This window comes from Oncorhynchus mykiss, chromosome 30 (assembly GCF_013265735.2).
Source record: "Oncorhynchus mykiss isolate Arlee chromosome 30, USDA_OmykA_1.1, whole genome shotgun sequence".
Lineage (NCBI taxonomy): Eukaryota > Metazoa > Chordata > Actinopteri > Salmoniformes > Salmonidae > Oncorhynchus > Oncorhynchus mykiss.
Genome location: NC_050570.1, coordinates 9,107,645 through 9,125,822, shown reverse-complemented (window position 1 = coordinate 9,125,822; position 18,178 = coordinate 9,107,645). Strand labels below are relative to the sequence as shown.

Below are 18,178 nucleotides of genomic sequence, written 5' to 3'. Positions count from 1 at the left end.
AACTGAATTTCCCTCGTGATATTATCACCTAATATTTTTAGAACAATGTTTTCCATAACAAAGGAATAATTAAGTTAAAGTTCCAGACGTTGTAACTCAATTATGTGAATGTATGTAAGAGCTATTTCAGGGCCTGTTTCAAAATGTGTTACTGCTTTATGCATTCTCACATTCTTACAGGAATGATCCTCCAAAATGTAAAGTGTTCTTTTTTCATGGTTTCATATTGCACCTTGCTGAGTTTTCACAGGTACTGAGAATGCTATTTACATATTTTTTTTGTCATTAAAAAAAGGTCAGTTTTGCATGTTGTACAATAACTTATGATTAATTAAACTAAATAAGTAGCCAAATAATAATACATTTAAAAAATGATTATGAAAACATTTGACAGTTAATCTACACCGGAAATGCACCTCCCAAACATTGTTGTGTAGCTAGCTAACGTTAGCTTACTTGCCTTGAATGGGCTGTCATGAATGAAATTGAAGCCTTATTCCACCACCTTAGCAGGGAAACTATAAAGACGGTAATAATGAAGTTTTCTAATATGTAACGTTAATAATGCTAGCTAATGCCTGTATCTGCTTACTAGACAGTTGTAGCTGTAGCCTTCATTTACGTTCCAGTCATTGGCTGTAGCTAGTGTAGCTGGCCAGCAGTGCTAACACTGCTAGCTAAGGTTTCTCAGCCTAAAGAGAGAATAATATTTACAACAATAGCCAGTTTACTGCTGTTAGATGTCAATGGTTGCATGTACTTTTCTGGTGCACAGCCTATGAATAACGTCAACCACCACTGAGGACTAACAATGCTAATAGCTAGCTACCATGCTGCTATGTGCTGACGCCAGCTAGCTAATTAACTATGTCGCTTGCAAGCTGCATAAGTGAAATAAAAAAAATAAAAAAACATTTAGCAGACGCTCTTATCCAAAGCGAATGCATACATTTTCGTACTGGTACCCCGTGGAAGTCCAACCCACAACCCTGGCGTTGCAAGCGCCATGCTCTACCAACTGAGCCATACGAACATTTTATGTTTAAAACCTAAAGGGAGGTTCAAATAGTGTTCCTTCTGCTGTGCACACGACAGTGTTACTGGATGAGGAGGATAAGATATCGACTTCTGTTTTATGAATTTGGATTGTTGAACTGTCACTAAACAGCCACCCTCTCTCCTGTTATAGCCAGGCTATTATGTGGCCTGATAAGTCAGGCCCTGGATGCTCTCATCAGTAGTTCTGAAGATTGGACACAACAATGACATTATAAAAGACGCTAACAGAAAGTGAGTGAGTACCCAATACGCCTAATTGGTCAAAGCAAGAGAAACAACAGTGGTTGTTCCTACATTATTTTTGGTTCGGCTAGAAACATGGGCACAATGTATGGCTAAATAGCCTATATCCACAATTTGACCAAAGCCACTTTTATTTTAACAAACACTCTCTTTCCCTTTCAGTCTTTTCTGTGCTTTCATATTCCCTCTTTCTCTGTCTTTTCCTGCAGGGCAGCATGTCTTCAGGTCACCGGCTGCGAGATGTAGAGCAACAGCACCCCCTGCTGGACGGAGAGGAGGCTGCAGTGGGTTCTGCAGCAGGGGAGGCGGAGCAGGTGTGGTTCATCCAGGACGGCTGTGGCATGGTCTGTGCCTTCATTACCTGGTTCCTGGTGCTCTACGCTGACTTTGTGGTCACCTTTGTCATGCTGCTGCCTTCCAAGAGCTTCTGGTACGCTGTGGTCAACGGCGTGGTCTTCAACTGCCTGGCCGTGCTGGCTCTCACCTCGCACCTACGCACCATGCTCACCGACCCGGTGAGTGAACCAACCGCCGCTGCAGGGTCGTGTTCGTTAGGACAAAAACGTAACAAAGGAGTGAAGATGCATTGTAATGTTGGGTGACTTGGAAAAGGGAGTGACTTTGAACGGAGTGCAAGACAGAGCATACAAGAAGTAAAAGAAGCAGTCAGAATGACGAAGGGTAAGTCTGAGGGCAGTCTGATGCTCCTGGGCACAGAATAGTAACAATGTGTTGTCCTATTGGCAGTGAAAGAGCTGACTTACTAGTAGTTTCCTTTAAGTTTTTGAATGAGTCTGTCCAAACATGTCATTCTGACTGTGTCCATTCTGTCCAACCATGTGTCTTGTTTACAGGGAGCTGTGCCCAAAGGCAACGCCACCAAGAAATACATGGAGAGCCTGAACCTGAAACCAGGAGAGGTCATCTATAAGTGTTCCAAATGCTACAGCATCAAACCTGAGAGAGCCCACCACTGCAGGTGAGGAGGGGACACTTCTGTTGCTTTTAAGTATTATTGTTATGCTTTATAGTATCTAAAGGGTTTTCCTGGCCTACTGGCCTACTGTATCTTTTGGGTCCTGTTTGTTAGGCAACATTTTAAATGGAAAACAAAAAGGAATGTTTCTTATTGCAGAAGTCCAGGTAGTCCTTCCCGGGTTTCAGCCCCCCCCCCCCCCCCCCCCCCCTCCTTGTTTGGTGCCTAATGAACACGACCATGATGTCGTTTCTCTCCCTTGTAGTATTTGTAAGCGCTGCATCCGTAAGATGGATCACCACTGTCCCTGGGTGAACAACTGCGTCGGCGAGAACAACCAGCGCTTCTTTGTCCTCTTCACTGTGAGTTGCGTCTCAGTTCCACCTTGTTGAAGGTCTTGTGCACAAGGGAAATACTGAAATGCATCTGTAGTACATCGCTTCCAATTAATCAACGTCAATTAATCCGACTTTTTTTTTTTTTTCTTGCATCGCTGACATCCCTATTTTGTACTGTTGTGTAGTTTTGCATGGAAGCAATTGGTTTGACAGAATGATTAGTGTTTCATCTTTATTTGTGGTGCCTTATCATAAAGGCCTGTAAAACCACATTGGTGCTGCTGCGCTTTTAGCTCTGGCCAGATAGAAGTATGATGATGTATTATTAGGATAGGTTGTGATTGTGTACACTGCTCGTCAATGTGCTTTTGTTGTAGCTTTATGCCTGTGTGCATTGTCAGTGCACAATGAATTACTGTGAATGTTTTTACCATCAATACCAGGATTGGGTAATAGTTCCCTCTCTCTTTGCAGATGTATATAGCCATGATCTCCACCCATGCTCTCGCCCTGAGTGGGTACCAGTTTGTAACCTGCGTCAAACTCCAGTGGAGTGGTGAGTATCATTATATGATTGCAGATGAGTTTTCTAAATATACTGTTCCCTGTTAAATATAACTACTTTGACCGTAGGGTGCCCTGTTTAAAAACCACTACATTGACTTCAATGTGCCCTGTTTTAAAGGCACAATCTGGATTTTCTTTTTTTTTACTCAATTGTGTGTTAACAAAGTCTTTGTTAACAATAATATACAGCTTCAAAACTATCATTTTAATCTTGTGGACTATCATTAGTCGTTTCTATAGCTCCGTCTATGAATTTGAGAGGGGTTAAATTTCTCCAGCCCCATCCCTCACCTTTATAGCAATCCAATTGGCAGAGCTGTCATTTGTTGATTTTTCAAATTAATTATTATAATTTCAAATGAAGGATTGCAGCTGCTAATACAACTACATTGAGGTCAGTGTTAATGTGATTATCCTGAATGGTGTTTCTGCCACTCCAGAGTGCAGTGACTTTTCCCCCCCGGTGACGGTGATGCTGATGATCTTCCTCTGCCTGGAGGGCCTCCTCTTCCTCACCTTCACCGCTGTCATGTTTGGCACTCAGGTCCACTCCATCTGCAACGACGAGACGGTGAGGAGGTTTAATATAACACTATATGCCACTTACCAGACACTGTTGTAATCCTAAGCAACTTTCTACGCAGTGAGTGGCTACATTTTCAGTTTGATTCCTGCGGGAATTGAACCCACAACCGTAGATATACAATGTACATTAGATGATTAAGAATTGTTTCCATGTTATACATCACATTCTCAGGTCCAATCCATCTGCAACAAGACGGCAAGGAGCCAAACCACATGGATAGAAAAATAATAGATAGACATTCAGTAGGGCAAAGGCATTACAGAACCACATTCTACGTCGACTATTTCTATCAACAATGTAGAATGGATAAGATTCTCTATTCTGCATGATTGGGATTTGTTTCTAAATGTCCTGCGCCTCTGAACAAGCACGTGACCGTGGTAGTGAAGTCCCAGTGAGGGAAATGGGGCTTATTTGCATATGAGTCATCAGCCTCCTTCAGAAAACCTGTTGATAATGTAAGGAAGAAGAAACCTAGCTGGGGTGACATTGATCAGACTAGTGACCAATGACCGAGGCTAATTTACCATTGTGGTTATTTGACCTCATTCGCTATGCTTTATTGAATTCTCACCTGGTGTTGATGTTTACCTCCTCTGTGTGTGTTTTTACCACAGGAGATTGAGCGTCTGAAGAACGAGAAGCCCACGTGGGAGAGGCAGGTTCGCTGGGAGGGCATGAGGAGCGTGTTTGGAGGCAAGCCGTCACTGCTGTGGATCAACCCGTTTGCCGGGCTCCGACTGCGCCGGCTACTCGCCACACGCTCCCGGAAAGCTGGCCCTGAGTTCTCTGTCTGACCTCTCACCTTATCAGCAGTTTCTTACTGTACTGCCTGAGACAATCTGTAGAACCTGACTCAGGAGCTGGCTTTGACACCAGGGTCCTGTTCATTTCAGGCACCAAACTGAAGAAAATGGATTCAAATAGGGAAATTCCATTAAGAAACGCAATTTTTTGTTTGTTTTCTGTCTCAAAATGTTTTCCATCGTGTGCCCTAATGAACACAACCCAGCTACAAGGAAGACTCGAGTTCTATCCAACAGCATGGACAATGGTGCTTCTGAACATCACGTCTGTATAGGTGGCATGGATCAGGACTCAGACTATTGAAGAGACCCATCGAAACCTGTTGAAAGATCAAATGAAGGTGTGCTGTAGTCCTTAAACAGACAAACACTACATATTGCACAGTTACAGGAAGCCTACAGGAAGGAGGATTAATTTCATCTGTTTATTTATTGACTTCTTTTTTTAAAGACACTCATTGTTGTGTTCTTCTCTTCCTGTCACTCTGGGGGTGTGTGAGTGAGTAAAGCCTGATTTATACCTTACCTACAGTACATGCACAATGCAAGAACCCAATTGGCTACTCAAGATGGCGATGTCGTGTACTGGTGTCTGCTTACAAATTGCTGGAGTGCACACGTCTGCGTATTTTGTCTACGCAACTAGCAGCACCGCCATTTTGCGTCACTAATTGTAATTCTTGCATCCTATGTATAAAATGAGGCTTAAGTGTACCTACTTGACAGTAGCTAGCTGTACCTCTGGAAAAATGATGTACTAGAATTGGTGTTAACCACTATATATCCATTAATTAAACGTTTAAAAAATAAATTTTATGAATATATTGCTGGATATATTGCTTGAGAATCATGTTGTTTTTGCCTAAATGTCAGTTTACATTCTCTGTATTGCATTTTTTTTATACCTTAAAAATACATGTTTACCGCTTGTAGGAGTTAGATGAGTTGAGGTGGGGATGGAGGAGTATGAAATATGAATAATTAATGGTTGCCAGCAAGATGATAGAGAAATACTAGAATCAGCAGTTTGGATTCTGCATGAGGCAATCGCATCAACTTTTAGTAATGTGTCTGACAAATTTGCTGTGACGTGGGCAAGGAACTTGTTTCATTAGCCAAAAGTTAGCGTTGAACCCTTGGTCATGGTTATTTTAATGGTAAGTATGCTATGATAATTTAACTGTGCTCTGATTAAAGGTACACTGAGCGATGCACAAAGGAAACCGCAATATCGGTCCAATTTCCACAACTAACAGCATTGAAGCTCAAGGCTAAACTTCTCTGCTGTTTTGTTCCTGTAGCTACCACGTTGTAGCATCGTGAAGAACACCCGTGGCGACATACTCTGTGACTTCCTCACAAGTATTCCACTGCAGTACACTCCCCTATGTATACCGGGGACTCTCCTGTCACGCTGATTGTATGATTCTGAGCAAATCTGATTAACCATTATAATGGTATCTTTTTTTATTTGACATGAAAATGTTTTGAAGATGTGATGGACTGGATAAAGGAATGTATTAGGACTGAGTTTTTATTTTATGTTTTGTTTGGAGATGTTATGTACTTCTGTTTTGAAACCTTTCCGTTTTTTTCGCAGCTACATTTACTGTGCTCCCATTAAATCAACTTCATTTCTACCTCCTAAAATCCAGATCTATTTGTCCGTATTACTGACTAGATATGAGTGGGAGCCCACTATGCAGCACTTGGAACTGGTGGATGAGTTGATGTGCACAGAAAGCTGTATGTGAAGCACTGGTCCCAATTCCCTCCCTTCACCTTGGCTGTAACCCTTTAATGTTTGCAGATCTGTAAGGTAGAAGCAATATGGTGGAAGTTTCACCTCTACACTGCTGATCCCTATCCAGACTAGGCTACCTCGGGCGGCAGAGCTTTGGGGGGGAAATTTGTTGTTCTGCCCCTGCCCAAGGCAGTTTAACCCACTGTCCCTAGGCCATCATTGAAAATAATAATTGGTTCTTAACTGACTTGCCTAGTTAAATAAAGGTCAAATAAAAAATAATTAAAGGGTCAGGGCTGAGGAGAAGGCCTTGAGATGGAATTGGGACCGGGTGTCTTGACACCATATGTGAAGGGACCTGGATTTTCCAATTTCTGAACTCCACCTATCATAGGTAGTAGGGTGAAGTTACCCTTAGATGCTGACCTTGGCCAGTTTTGCATTTCCCCCACTAATGGTTAAGGTTAGGTCCTAGATCCTGATCCTAGATCTGTACCCAGGGTTAACTTCACCCCGGACCTATAGTAAAGCAAATGTACAAGTTGTAGTGAATAACTTCTTATCCCACGGGCCATATCAACATATCCACACTGGCAGACAGTAGCTAACTGCAGCTCCTCATTGCTATAACAACTCCTAATTTCAAGAAGACCACCCATGTTATGTGGGACATCCGTAGTAGTGCTCCTGGCTCTATTGGGTTTGGGTGATCCCTTGGCGGACCCCCCGTCCTGACCTACCAACAGACCAGGACTTGTTCTGGGGAGTGGACCAGTGTGACTTTGCCGTCGTGCTGCGTGACTCCGGACTGGAGTGCTTCTTGGTAAGATGCTATTATGGTAAGATGTTATTCCACAGTTTAGTAGTACAATAACAGGATGTGTGTGTGTGCAGTTGAAGTTAGAAGTTTACATACACTTATGTTGGAGTCATTAAAACTTGTTTTTCAACCACTCCACAAATTTCTTGTTAACAAACTATAGTTTTGGCAAGTCGGTTAGGACATCTACTTTGTGCATGACACAAGTAATGTTTCCAACAATTGTTTACATACAGATTATTTCACTTATAATTCACTATCACAATTCCAGTGGGTCAGAAGTTTACATACACTAAGTTGACTGTGCTTTTAAACAGCTTGGAAAATTCCAAAAAATGATGTCATGGTTTTAGAAGCTTCTGATAGGCTAATTGACATCATTTGAGTCAATTGGAGGTGTGCCTGTGGATATATTTCAAGGCCTACCTTCAAACTCAGTGCCTCTTTGCTTGACATCATGGGAAAAATCTAAAGAAATCAGCCAAAACCTCAGAAAAGTCAACAGTCAACTTAGTGTATGTAAACTTCTGACCCACTGGAATTGTGATAGATTTCATTTATAATTCACTCTGTCTGTAAACAATGGTTGGAAAAATTACTTGTGTCATGCACAATGTAGATGTCCTAACCGACTTGGCAAAAATATAGTTTGTTAACAAGAATTTAGTGGAGATGTTGAAAAACGAGTTTTAATGACTCCAACCTAAGTGTATATAAACTTCCGACTTCAACTGTGTGTGTGTGTGTATATATATATCTTTTTTTTCTCTTAACTGTTATATCTTATGTTATGCCCTCTAATTATTGCCTCTTGGTCTGAAAATGTATTAAAAAGCATCTGGGTCAATATCACAAAGCAGCACCATTTGGACCATGCTACATTTTATATTTTGATTTTAGAATTTGTATTCTGTTTAGGGTGCAGCAGCAACACCTTGGCCTTGAGTGTTCTTTTTGAATCTCTTCATTTCTTCCTTGCTGCACTCTGTCACTGAGTTCAGCCATTGCCTTCTTCCCTATCTTTCCTCCCTCTAGATACTCCTAAACAGATTAGGAATATTGTTTGTGATACAATTCCCTCAGCAAATATCTATGGTGATATACAATGGGGGAAAGCATGGAAAATTGCTAACAAATATTGTATCAGTAACAAAGTAAAAGTTTCATTTAAAATGTTAGAATTTATCCTGTGAAACATGTTTTGGAAAGACTCGAGCTGAATATTGAATATAACCGATTTCTGTGGAATGGAGAAGGAGACCATTTTGCATTTGTTTTGCCTGTATTTATAGAATGTTTTGGATTGACATACAGAATTTTGTTACAAAAAAAATAGGACCAGTTGTACTATTTAATAGTTTTGATATTTCAGAAATTCTGACAATGTAGTATATTTAATTCAACTGCTAATTATACTAGGTCAATTTCATATTCACAAATGGTCTAATTCAAAACCTAACTTTTTTCACTTTATAAATCAGTTTAAACAATATGGCACCACTAACGAAAAACAAAAAGGCAATTAAAACTTGAATTAATATTTGTTTGGGATTCCTGGCAATGTAAATTGTTTGCATGTGACTATTCCACTTTTATTTGTTAAAGTGCCAGTTACCACAATGTAACAGGGTGGACAACTGAGAATGTACAGAAAAGTCAATATTCTTCTGGAAAGTGAAGCAGTTAACATAAAATTGAAAACATTTTTTAAATGTATAATTTTATTCCTAATTATTCTCGAAGTTGTTTGAGCAGCAAAACTTGCCTCCTTCCACTGAAAGTCTAAAATGTATAAAATTAACTTAAGTCTGTCATTATGCCTCTTATCATGAAGGCATACACACAAGGATCCTTCTGAATTTTTTTTTTTTTTTTTTAACTTAACTAAGCGGCATAATTACACTTGCATGAGGAGAGGTGAAGATAATGACCTTCTCGCCAACATAGTGGTCTGATTAAGGTGTCCTAGTACCCATTCTTACGGTTTAAAAATGCAGCCAAGTTACTGGTATGGTGCTGATGAGATTAAAGTACCAGAACAGCAGTGAGTGGAGGCCACCTACTGTTGGTTTATTGAACTCTGGCAGGACAGTGTCTTCCCAGACAAGCAATAGAGAAAGTATTTGTAGCCACATGGGCATTTAAACAAGGTTCCTTACAAAAGCAAGCAAATGTCAAGAGCATTGACAACCCTACCTTTTAAACTAACTCTTAAGTGTCACTTTTCCTTCAACAGGAAAGTCGATGTCAATTTAACCAAACCCCAGTTGAGTATCCAAGAAACCCAGTGTGAACTTGGTCTATAATGATACTACAGAGACCAAAAATAGTCTCCTGTACTGGCAAACCAAGAGAAGCATACAGCACATACCCATTAAGTTGTTTATTTCTATAGCCTATTTAATGTCATGATTCAGGTAGATCACGTCAACACTACTGGATGGATAGGGGGCCAAGGACAGCGTCGGCTTCCCACTGCACATCTGGGGAGAGAGAGAAGGCAATTGTAAGAGGACTAGAATTATCATAAACATGAGATGTATTGCCACTGTTAAAGAACACGCAAAACAGTCACAAACATCCAATTGAATGATGATCGCACATGTCAGTTAGCCACACAGGGTCAAGCCACAGTGCAGCACCACTGGACAGGAGAGCAAGGTGGGGTTAATAGCCTTCCTCAAGGGCACAAGGATAGGAGTTCTCAGGATCTGGCCCAGCAGCCCTCAAGTTGCCAATCATTTGTGTTGAGCCTCAAGGAAGCTGAAATGAGCCAGTGAATTTGAAAACTCAAGTCATACCAGCGTGGATGGAAATAGCCCGGGCCCTTCTCATGGTACAGGTGGTGTCACAGCAACCACACGCCTGGTCATACCCATCTGCAGACCTCCACCTGTGAAGAAAAACAAATTGCTTTACCAGTATTCAGTAGACCTGAAACAAGAAATTGAAGAACAATCCTGCCAGTCCAGTAAGAAATGTGCATCCATTGCAAAAATCAACACACCCAGCAGAAGAAAAGTCACACTATACATTTACCCATTGACAAAGGAACAGGCCTTGTCCTCAGCAGAAGTTGGGGAGGAAGCTGCAGTGGCCTTCAGGTGGCAGGTTATGTAGATCATGTCCAATTTTTCCTGGCTAGTTTTGCTGTTGCTTCCAGGGCCAGCATACTGCTGTTTGAATATGAAGGTCTCCAGCTGGATCTGAAGCTTGTGGTCCTGTGAGCGAGGCAGGAACTGGGAACTAGAGCCCATCAACGCAGCATCAACTAGACACCTGAAGAACCAGAAACCATTGGAGGACATTTCACAAGGAGAATGTGCAGTAACATTTGCAACTTCTATGGACCATTTCAGTAGATAGAGATTAACTATAATATTTTGTCCAGAACTAGAGGAGAACCTCAATTACAAGGTATTTGTCCAGAATTAGGCTCATCTGCTTTTGCCAGTAAGCTGTATGAAACTAGTTGTACATAGTTTGGGTGTGCACACCAGGGTTGGGGGTCAATTATTTTTCAGTAAGAAATGTGGAATTGGTATTTCAGTTAATATTTAGCAGACACTCCTATCCAGTGCACTACACTAACGTTGCTAAAATGACAGTCTGCAAGCAGAACCCTCAATATAGCATCTCAGCTAAATCGGTGTTAGTAAGACAAAAGTACAGTTAGTTTAATTCCTGATCCCAAACCTGGTATGCGCCACCTTTGAACAATGCCCTCTCCGACTCACCCGTCATTCTCAATGAATGAGTATCTGGGCTTAGAGTTAATGTCAGGCACCAGAGTGGCAACACAGCTTTCCACAAAAACCCGCAGAGGCACATGGTGGTACTGCAGGACAGAGGCTTCCATGCGAATCAGGTCACCTAGGAAGTACTGACTGGAGGCCCTCTCAATCTGCCAGTCGTCTAGAAAGCAAAATCTGTGTAATTTAATAGCATCTTGACAAAGAAACCCCCAAAATTATAGACTTCACATTACAATGTAACCACCATGTCAGTCATTTCTGGGCTACAGTAGATTGCTGCAAGTTGTGTGTAGCATTCACTGGGACCAGCAAGTGTTATCCCAACACCTTAACCATTACACCAAGAGAACCAAACCGCTTCGCGAGGCTGCTAGGTGTTGGTTAAGGGCGCTACCATACAGACACTAATAATTAACAGACATGGAACTACCCACCAGTCATGAGCTTGAGAGAAAAGTAGAGTTGCTCCTCAACTAATTTAGAGTCTGCAAAGAGGGTCCAGGTAGGCTTCAAGGCATTGCTGCTCACATTCAGTTTCCTGCAAGGGGAGAAATGGACATTAGTCATTGCAAAATTAACTCAAGTCCTGAGTGACATCAGCCTTCTTCTGATAAGTCAATGTCTATGCACCACAAGTCATCTGCGTGGAGAAGTCTCACCTCTTGTAGTGGCACTCAATGCCTACAACAGCCTCAGTGGACCTTACAACAGGGGTGTTGGCAATATTGCTTGGTTTGTAGAGCAGGTAGAAGGTATAGATGAAGGCATCCTCTACCATCTGTGAAGTGGTAACAAAAAACAAGTGTTTAAAGCAGTTGCTTTAAATGACTCCATTTCACTTCAAATAATGTTTTATTTGTCACATGCTTTGTAAACATGTGGACCAAATGAAACACTTAATTTAGAGACTAAAAGGTCCAAGACAAGGCTTACTATGTGTCCAGGAAACCAGTCCTGGGATTTAAAATATTTTAACTGGACATTTAGATTTGAACAAAGGCTACCTCCAGTTTGCTGCCACATCCCTGCAGCTCAGACTCAAAGATCAGCCTTTGGGCTTCGACATCCTCCCCAACTGCAGCACAGCCCCCCAGGGTGAGATGCGCCGGCTGGATGAGTTGGCCGATACCAAACAGATCCTGCTTGACCTCCACCTGGACCAGATTCTCCCCACATTTGACCCCCACTGTGTTGGCAGGAACAGGCTGCTTCAGCTCAACATTTCTCACATCAGGCTTGGCCTCTGGCACTGGATCACGAGGAAACGTCCAGGTCAGCGGGGTTTCGAAGCCTTGCTTTGACTGGAACACAGAATCCTGCTTCCTGGGTTGCAGCACTGCAGGTCTCTGGTTCTGGAAGCCCCTGGGTTGTGGCACTGCAGGTCTCTGGTTCTGGAAGCCCCTGGGTTGCAGCACTGCAGACTTTTGGAAGGCCCTGGGGTTCAGAGCTGCATGAGCCCAAGGAGCTGACAACGCAGCATCCCAGAAACATACAAACGCAGCAAACACTGCCAAAAGCTTAATTAGCACCTTCTTTGATCCCATGGCTGCAAATATCAAATGCTGAATTCACAACATCTCCTTGGGTGTCTAGGAAGATCCTTTTAAAGCCATCTGGTTGAACGTGAACCCGCCCCTTCATTAATTAGTGTAATCAACCTCAAGACTGTGCTCATTAAAAGGCCCTGTAGAATACTTAAGAAACGCATCCTTCCCATAGAGCAGGGGTGGGCAACTCCAGTCCTCGGGGTCTGATTGGTGTCACACTTTTTCTCAATCCCTTGCAAACTCAGTTGATTAATCAAATTGCATTCTAAACTGATGATCATGATTAGGTGATTATTGGAGTCAGGTGTGTTAGCTGGAGCTGGGGTAAAACTGCGACACCAATCAGGCCCTCAAGGACTGTAATTGCCCACCTCTGCCATAGAGAATGATAGAGACCTCTTGTGGCCTAAAGGTCATGTCAGCATGGCCAGCGCCATTGAGGGCTTCCACCATTTTAAAGTGGTCAACTGGGTGGGGACTTCCAACTTCATTGGATGATCATCAGGAGGGATCAACCAATCGTGAAGAAGAAAATCACTACTTCAAAATGGCTATTGCCTCAATGGGGTGTGTTCAGTTTACCGCATCATTTGCTATGTTGAGTGACGGTTTGTACTGAAAGACTCAGTTTGTTTCTAAGTTGCGTGACAGCACTGAAAGACACTTTTTCACAAAACTGTGCACACCGTTCTTGAACAGCCTTTGAGGTACGTTTGCGCCCGTTTGGTAGGTTTGGTGAGGTGGGGCCTGATCAATGTGGGTGTGACCATCTTACCTAGGCTACATCACTTTCTGTTTTTGTCTGTCAAAAGTACAACTTAAGTCAACTACTGTCGGACGGGTTGAATAAGTGAAAAGACGGACCGTTACTGTGTTTCTTGGAAGACAATGCGTGCTTTCAAGACAACTGGGAACTAATAAAAAATGTGGTCAGATCATGACGTCAGTGATCTTTAGGTCAGAAAGTCTAGAGTTCTAGAAAGAGACCAGAGTTTCCAACTTGGAATCCCTTCTTCTCCTGTTTAACGGCGGTTGACATCCATTATGTTTCATTACCACCCCCAACTGAACTATAGTATACAGTCGTGACCAAAAGTTTTGAGAATGACACAAATATTTAATTTCCACAAAGTTTGCTGCTTTAGTGTCTTTAGATATTTTTGTCAGATGTAACTATGGAATACTGAAGTATAATTACAAGCATTTCATAAGTGTCATAGGCTTTTATTGATAATTAGATGAAGTTGATGCAAAGAGTCAATATTTGCAATGTTGACCCTTCTTTTTCAAGACCTCTGCAATCCACCCTGGCATGCTGTCAATTAACTTATGGGCCACATCCTGACTGATGGCAGCCCGTTCTTGCATAATCAATGCTTGGAGTTTGTCAGAATTTGTGGGTTTTTGTTTGTCCACCCACCTCTTGAGGATTGACCACAAATTCTCAATAGGATTAAGGTATGGGGAGTTTCCTGGTCATGGACCCAAAATATTAATGTTTTGTTCCCCGAGCCACTTAGTTATCACTTTTGCCTTATGGCAAGGTGCTCCATCATGCTGAAAAAGGCATTGTTCATCACCAAACTGTTCCAGGATGGTTGGGAGAAGTTGCTCTCGGAGGATGTGTTGGTACCATTCTTTATTCATGGCTGTGTTCTTAGGCAAAATTGTGAGTGAGCCCACTCCCTTGGATGAGAAGCATCCCCACACATGAATGGTCTCAGGATGCTTACTGTTGGCATGACACAGGACTGATGGTAGCACTCACCTTGTCTTCTCCGGACAGGCTTTTTTCCAGATGCCCCAAACAATCGTAAAGGGGATTCATCAAAGAAAATGACTTTACCCCAGTCCTCAGCAGTCCAAACCCTGTACCTTTTGCAGAATATCAATCTGTCCCTGATGTTTTTCCTGGAGAAAAGTGGCTTCTTTGCTGCCCTTCTTGACACCAGGCCATCCTCCAAAAGTCTTCGCCTCATTGTTCGTGCAGATGCACTCACACCTGCCTGATGCCATTCCTTTACTGGTGGTGCCCCGATCTCGCAGCTGAATCAACTTTAGGAAACGGTCCTGGCGCTTGCTGGACTTTCTTGGGCACCCTGAAGCCTTCTTCACAACAATTGAACCACTCTCCTTGAAGTTCTTGATGATCCGATAAATAGTTTATTTTAGGTGCAATCTTACTGTCAGCAATATCCTTGCCTGTGAAGCCCATTTTGTGCAAAGCAATGATAACGGTGCGCGTTTCCTTGCAGGTAACCATGATTGACAGAGGAAGAACAATGATTCCAAGCACCACCCTCCTTTTGAAGCTTCCAGTCTGTTATTCGAACTCAATCAGAATGACAGAGTGATCTCCAGCCTTGTCCTTGTCAACACTCACACCTGTGTTAACGAGAGAATCACTGACATGATGTCAGCTGGTCCTTTTGTGGCAGGGCTGAAATGCAGTGGAAATGTTTTTGGGGGATTCAGTTCATTTGCATGGCAAAGAGGCAAATCTGATCACTCTTCATTACATTCTGGAGTATATGCAAATTGCCACCATACAAACTGAGGCAGCAGACTTTGAGAAAATTAATATTTGTGTCATTCTCAAAACTTTTCGCCACTATTGTAGATCCATTACACTTTGTGATGCAAAATGGGAAAAGGGAACCATGAAAATGTTTAAATAAATACAATTTGAATACACATATTTGAATTACCCTACCAACTAACCCTATACTCATTAAAACCCATCACATTATTCCACTACTTTAACCCTATCTAACCTTGCACTATGCCAACGGCCTGGGAGGAAGTACACCACCACTCAACAAACGCTGTAACTCTTCTGAAGTCAAATCTCGTACACCCAAGTACTTCTGTTCAAAAAAGGAAATCAACCAAGTGATATAAACGCATTAGGCCCTAATCTATGGATTTCACATGACTGGGAATACAAATATGCATCTGTTGGTCACAGAGACCTTAAAAAAAAGGAAGGGTTGTGGATCAGAAAACCAGTCAGTATCTGGTGTGACCACCATTTTCCTCATGCAGTACGACACATCTCCTTTGCATAGAGTTGATCAGGCTGTTGATTGTTGCCTATGGAATGTTGTCCCACTCAATGGCTGTGCAAATTTGCTGTATATTGGAGGTAACTGGAACACGCTGTCTTACAGTTGTACTCAAAGCACCCCCCTCCCTCTCTCTCTCACTCCCCCCTCCCTCTCCCCTATCTCCTTACCTCCTTCTCCCCGCTCCCTCTCTCTCTCTCACTCCCCAATCCCTCTCCCCCATCTCCTTACCTCCCTCTCTCTCCACCTCCCTCCCTCCATTTCTCTCTCCCCCTTCCTCCATTTCTCCCTCCCTCCCTCCCTCCCTCGCTCTCTCTCTCACTCCCCCCTCCCTCTCCCCCATCTCCTTACCTCCCTCTCTCTCCACCTCCCTCCCTCCATTTCTCTCTCCCCCTTCCTCCATTTCTCCCCCTCCCTCTCTCTCCCACTCCCTCCTTTTCTCTCTCCCCCTCCCTCCCTCTCTCTCTCCCCCCTCCCTCTCTCCTCCCCCCCCCTCCCTCTCTCTCTCTCTCTCCCTCCTCCCTCTTTCAATTCAATTCAATTCAAGGGGCTTTATTGGCACGGGAAACATACAGTGCCTTGCGAAAGTATTCGGCCCCCTTGAACTTTGCAACCTTTTGCCACATTTCAGGCTTCAAACATAAAGATATAAAACTGTATTTTTTTGTGAAGAATCAACAACAAGTGGGACACAATCATGAAGTGGAACGACATTTATTGGATATTTCAAACTTTTTTAACAAATCAAAAACTGAAGTATTGGGCGTGCAAAATTATTCAGCCCCTTTACTTTCAGTGCAGCAAACTCTCTCCAGAAGTTCAGTGATGATCTCTGAATGATCCAATGTTGACCTAAATGACTAATGATGATAATACAATCCACCTGTGTGTAATCAAGTCTCCGTATAAATGCACCTGCACTGTGATAGTCTCAGAGGTCCGTTAAAAGCGCAGAGAGCATCATGAAGAACAATGAACACACCAGGCAGGTCCGAGATACTGTTGTGAAGAAGTTTAAAGCCGGATTTGGATACAAAAAAAGATTTCCCAAGCTTTAAACATCCCAAGGAGCAATGTGCAAGATAATATTGAAATGGAAGGAGTATCAGACCACTGCAAATCTACCAAGACCTGGCCGTCCCTCTAAACTTTCAGCTCATACAAGAAGAAGACTGATCAGAGATGCAGCCAAGAGGCCCATGATCACTCTGGATGAACTGCAGAGATCTACAGCTGAGGTGGGAGACTCTGTCCATAGGACAATCAGTTGTATATTGCACAAATCTGGCCTTTATGGAAGAGTGGCAAGAAGAAAGCATATTTCTCAAGATATCCATAAAAAGTGTTGTTTAAAGTTTGCCACAAGCCACCTGGGAGACACACCAAACATGTGGAAGAAGGTGCTCTGGTCAGATGAAACCAAAATTGAACTTTTTGGCAACAATGCAAAACGTTATGTTTGGCGTAAAAGCAACACGGCTGAATACACCATCCCCACTGTCAAACATGGTGGCAGCATCATGGTTTGGGCCTGCTTTTCTTCAGCAGGGACAGGGAAGATGGTTAAAATTGATGGGAAGATGGATGGAGCCAAATACAGGACCATTCTGGAAGAAAACCTGATGGAGTCTGCAAAAGACCTGAGACTGGGACGGAGATTTGTCTTCCAACAAGACAATGATCCAAAACATAAAGCAAAATCTACAATGGAATGGTTCAAAAATAAACATATCCAGGTGTTAGAATGGCCAAGTCAAAGTCCAGACCTGAATCCAATCGAGAATCTGTGGAAAGAACTGAAAACTGCTGTTCACAAATGCTCTCCATCCAACCTCACTGAGCTCGAGCTGTTTTGCAAGGAGGAATGGGAAAAAATGTCAGTCTCTTGATGTGCAACACTGATAGAGACATACCCCAAGCAACTTACAGCTGTAATCGCAGCAAAAGGTGGCGCTACAAAGTATTAACTTAAGGGGGCTGAATAATTTTGCACGCCCAATTTTTCAGTTTTTGATTTGTTAAAAAAGTTTGAAATATCCAATAAATGTCGTTCCACTTCATGATTGTGTCCCACTTGTTGTTGATTCTTCACAAAAAAATACAGTTTTATATCTTTATGTTTGAAGCCTGAAATGTGGCAAAAGGTCGCAAAGTTCAAGGGGGCCGAATACTTTCGCAAGGCACTGTATGTTAACATTGCCAAAGCAAGTGAAGTAGATAATATACAAAAGTGAAATAAACAATAAAAATGAACAGTAAACATTTCACTCACAGAAGTTCCAAAAGAATAAAGACATTACAAATGTCATATTGTTTTTTTATATATACAGTGTTGTAACGATGTACAAATGGTTAAAGTACAAAAGGGAAAATAAATAAGCATAAATATGGGTTGTATTTACAATGGTGTTTGTTCTTCACTGATTGACCTTTTCTTGTGGCAACAGGTCACACATCTTGCTGCTGTGATGCACATTGTGGTATTTCACCCAGTAGATATGGGAGTTTATCAAAATCAGGTTTGTTTTCGAATCTGTGTAATCGGAGGGAAATATGTGTCTCTAATATGGTCAAACATTGGGCAGGATGTTAGGAAGTGCAGCTCAGTTTCCACCTCATTTTGTGGGCAGTGTGCACATATCCTGTCTTCTCTTGAGAGCCAGGTCTGTCAA

General features: G+C 42.3%; 2 protein-coding genes across 5 annotated transcripts; one reads left to right on the top strand and one right to left on the bottom strand.

Moving 5' to 3' along the window:
* The first annotated feature begins 398 nt into the window (after positions 1-398).
* Positions 399-6,225, top strand: LOC110522725 (palmitoyltransferase ZDHHC7). Of its 4 annotated transcripts, none has more exons than XM_036969449.1 (8): positions 399-529; positions 1,190-1,290; positions 1,512-1,817; positions 2,157-2,281; positions 2,544-2,640; positions 3,091-3,172; positions 3,624-3,754; positions 4,387-6,225. In XM_036969449.1, the coding sequence occupies exons 3-8, from the start codon at positions 1,518-1,520 to the stop codon at positions 4,564-4,566; spliced, it is 915 nt and encodes a 304-aa protein (XP_036825344.1). In that variant the 5' UTR covers positions 399-529; positions 1,190-1,290; positions 1,512-1,517; the 3' UTR covers positions 4,567-6,225. The 4 variants fall into 4 exon arrangements, with proteins under 4 accessions (XP_036825344.1, XP_036825346.1, XP_036825347.1 ...); XM_036969451.1 differs by having other exon boundaries at positions 1,190-1,294; XM_036969452.1 differs by having other exon boundaries at positions 405-529; positions 1,194-1,290.
* A 2,963-nt stretch (positions 6,226-9,188) lies between these two features.
* LOC110521262 (zona pellucida sperm-binding protein 3) lies at positions 9,189-12,491 on the bottom strand. The gene is made up of 7 exons (XM_021598716.2): positions 11,899-12,491; positions 11,554-11,672; positions 11,329-11,432; positions 10,877-11,054; positions 10,179-10,418; positions 9,941-10,032; positions 9,189-9,622 (listed from the first exon to the last, which is right to left on the bottom strand). Exons 1-7 carry the CDS (start codon positions 12,436-12,438, stop codon positions 9,573-9,575), a joined length of 1,323 nt encoding a protein of 440 aa, XP_021454391.2. The 5' UTR covers positions 12,439-12,491; the 3' UTR covers positions 9,189-9,572.
* Between the last annotated feature and the right edge of the window lie 5,687 nt (positions 12,492-18,178).

Bases quoted from the DNA above. Each gene is read 5' to 3' on its own strand.
- LOC110522725 (XM_036969449.1), top strand. From the start codon at position 1,518: ATGTCTTCAGGTCACCGGCTGCGAGATGTAGAGCAACAGCACCCCCTG. The intron at 2,282-2,543 runs GTGAGGAGGGGA...TCTCCCTTGTAG, and splicing joins GAGAGAGCCCACCACTGCAG to TATTTGTAAGCGCTGCATCC. The intron at 3,755-4,386 runs GTGAGGAGGTTT...TTTTTACCACAG, and splicing joins CCATCTGCAACGACGAGACG to GAGATTGAGCGTCTGAAGAA.
- LOC110521262 (XM_021598716.2), bottom strand. From the start codon at position 12,438: ATGGGATCAAAGAAGGTGCTAATTAAGCTTTTGGCAGTGTTTGCTGCG. The intron at 11,673-11,898 runs GTAGCCTTTGTT...ACCACTTCACAG, and splicing joins GATGTGGCAGCAAACTGGAG to ATGGTAGAGGATGCCTTCAT. The intron at 11,055-11,328 runs GTGGGTAGTTCC...TTTGCTTTCTAG, and splicing joins TTCTCTCAAGCTCATGACTG to ACGACTGGCAGATTGAGAGG.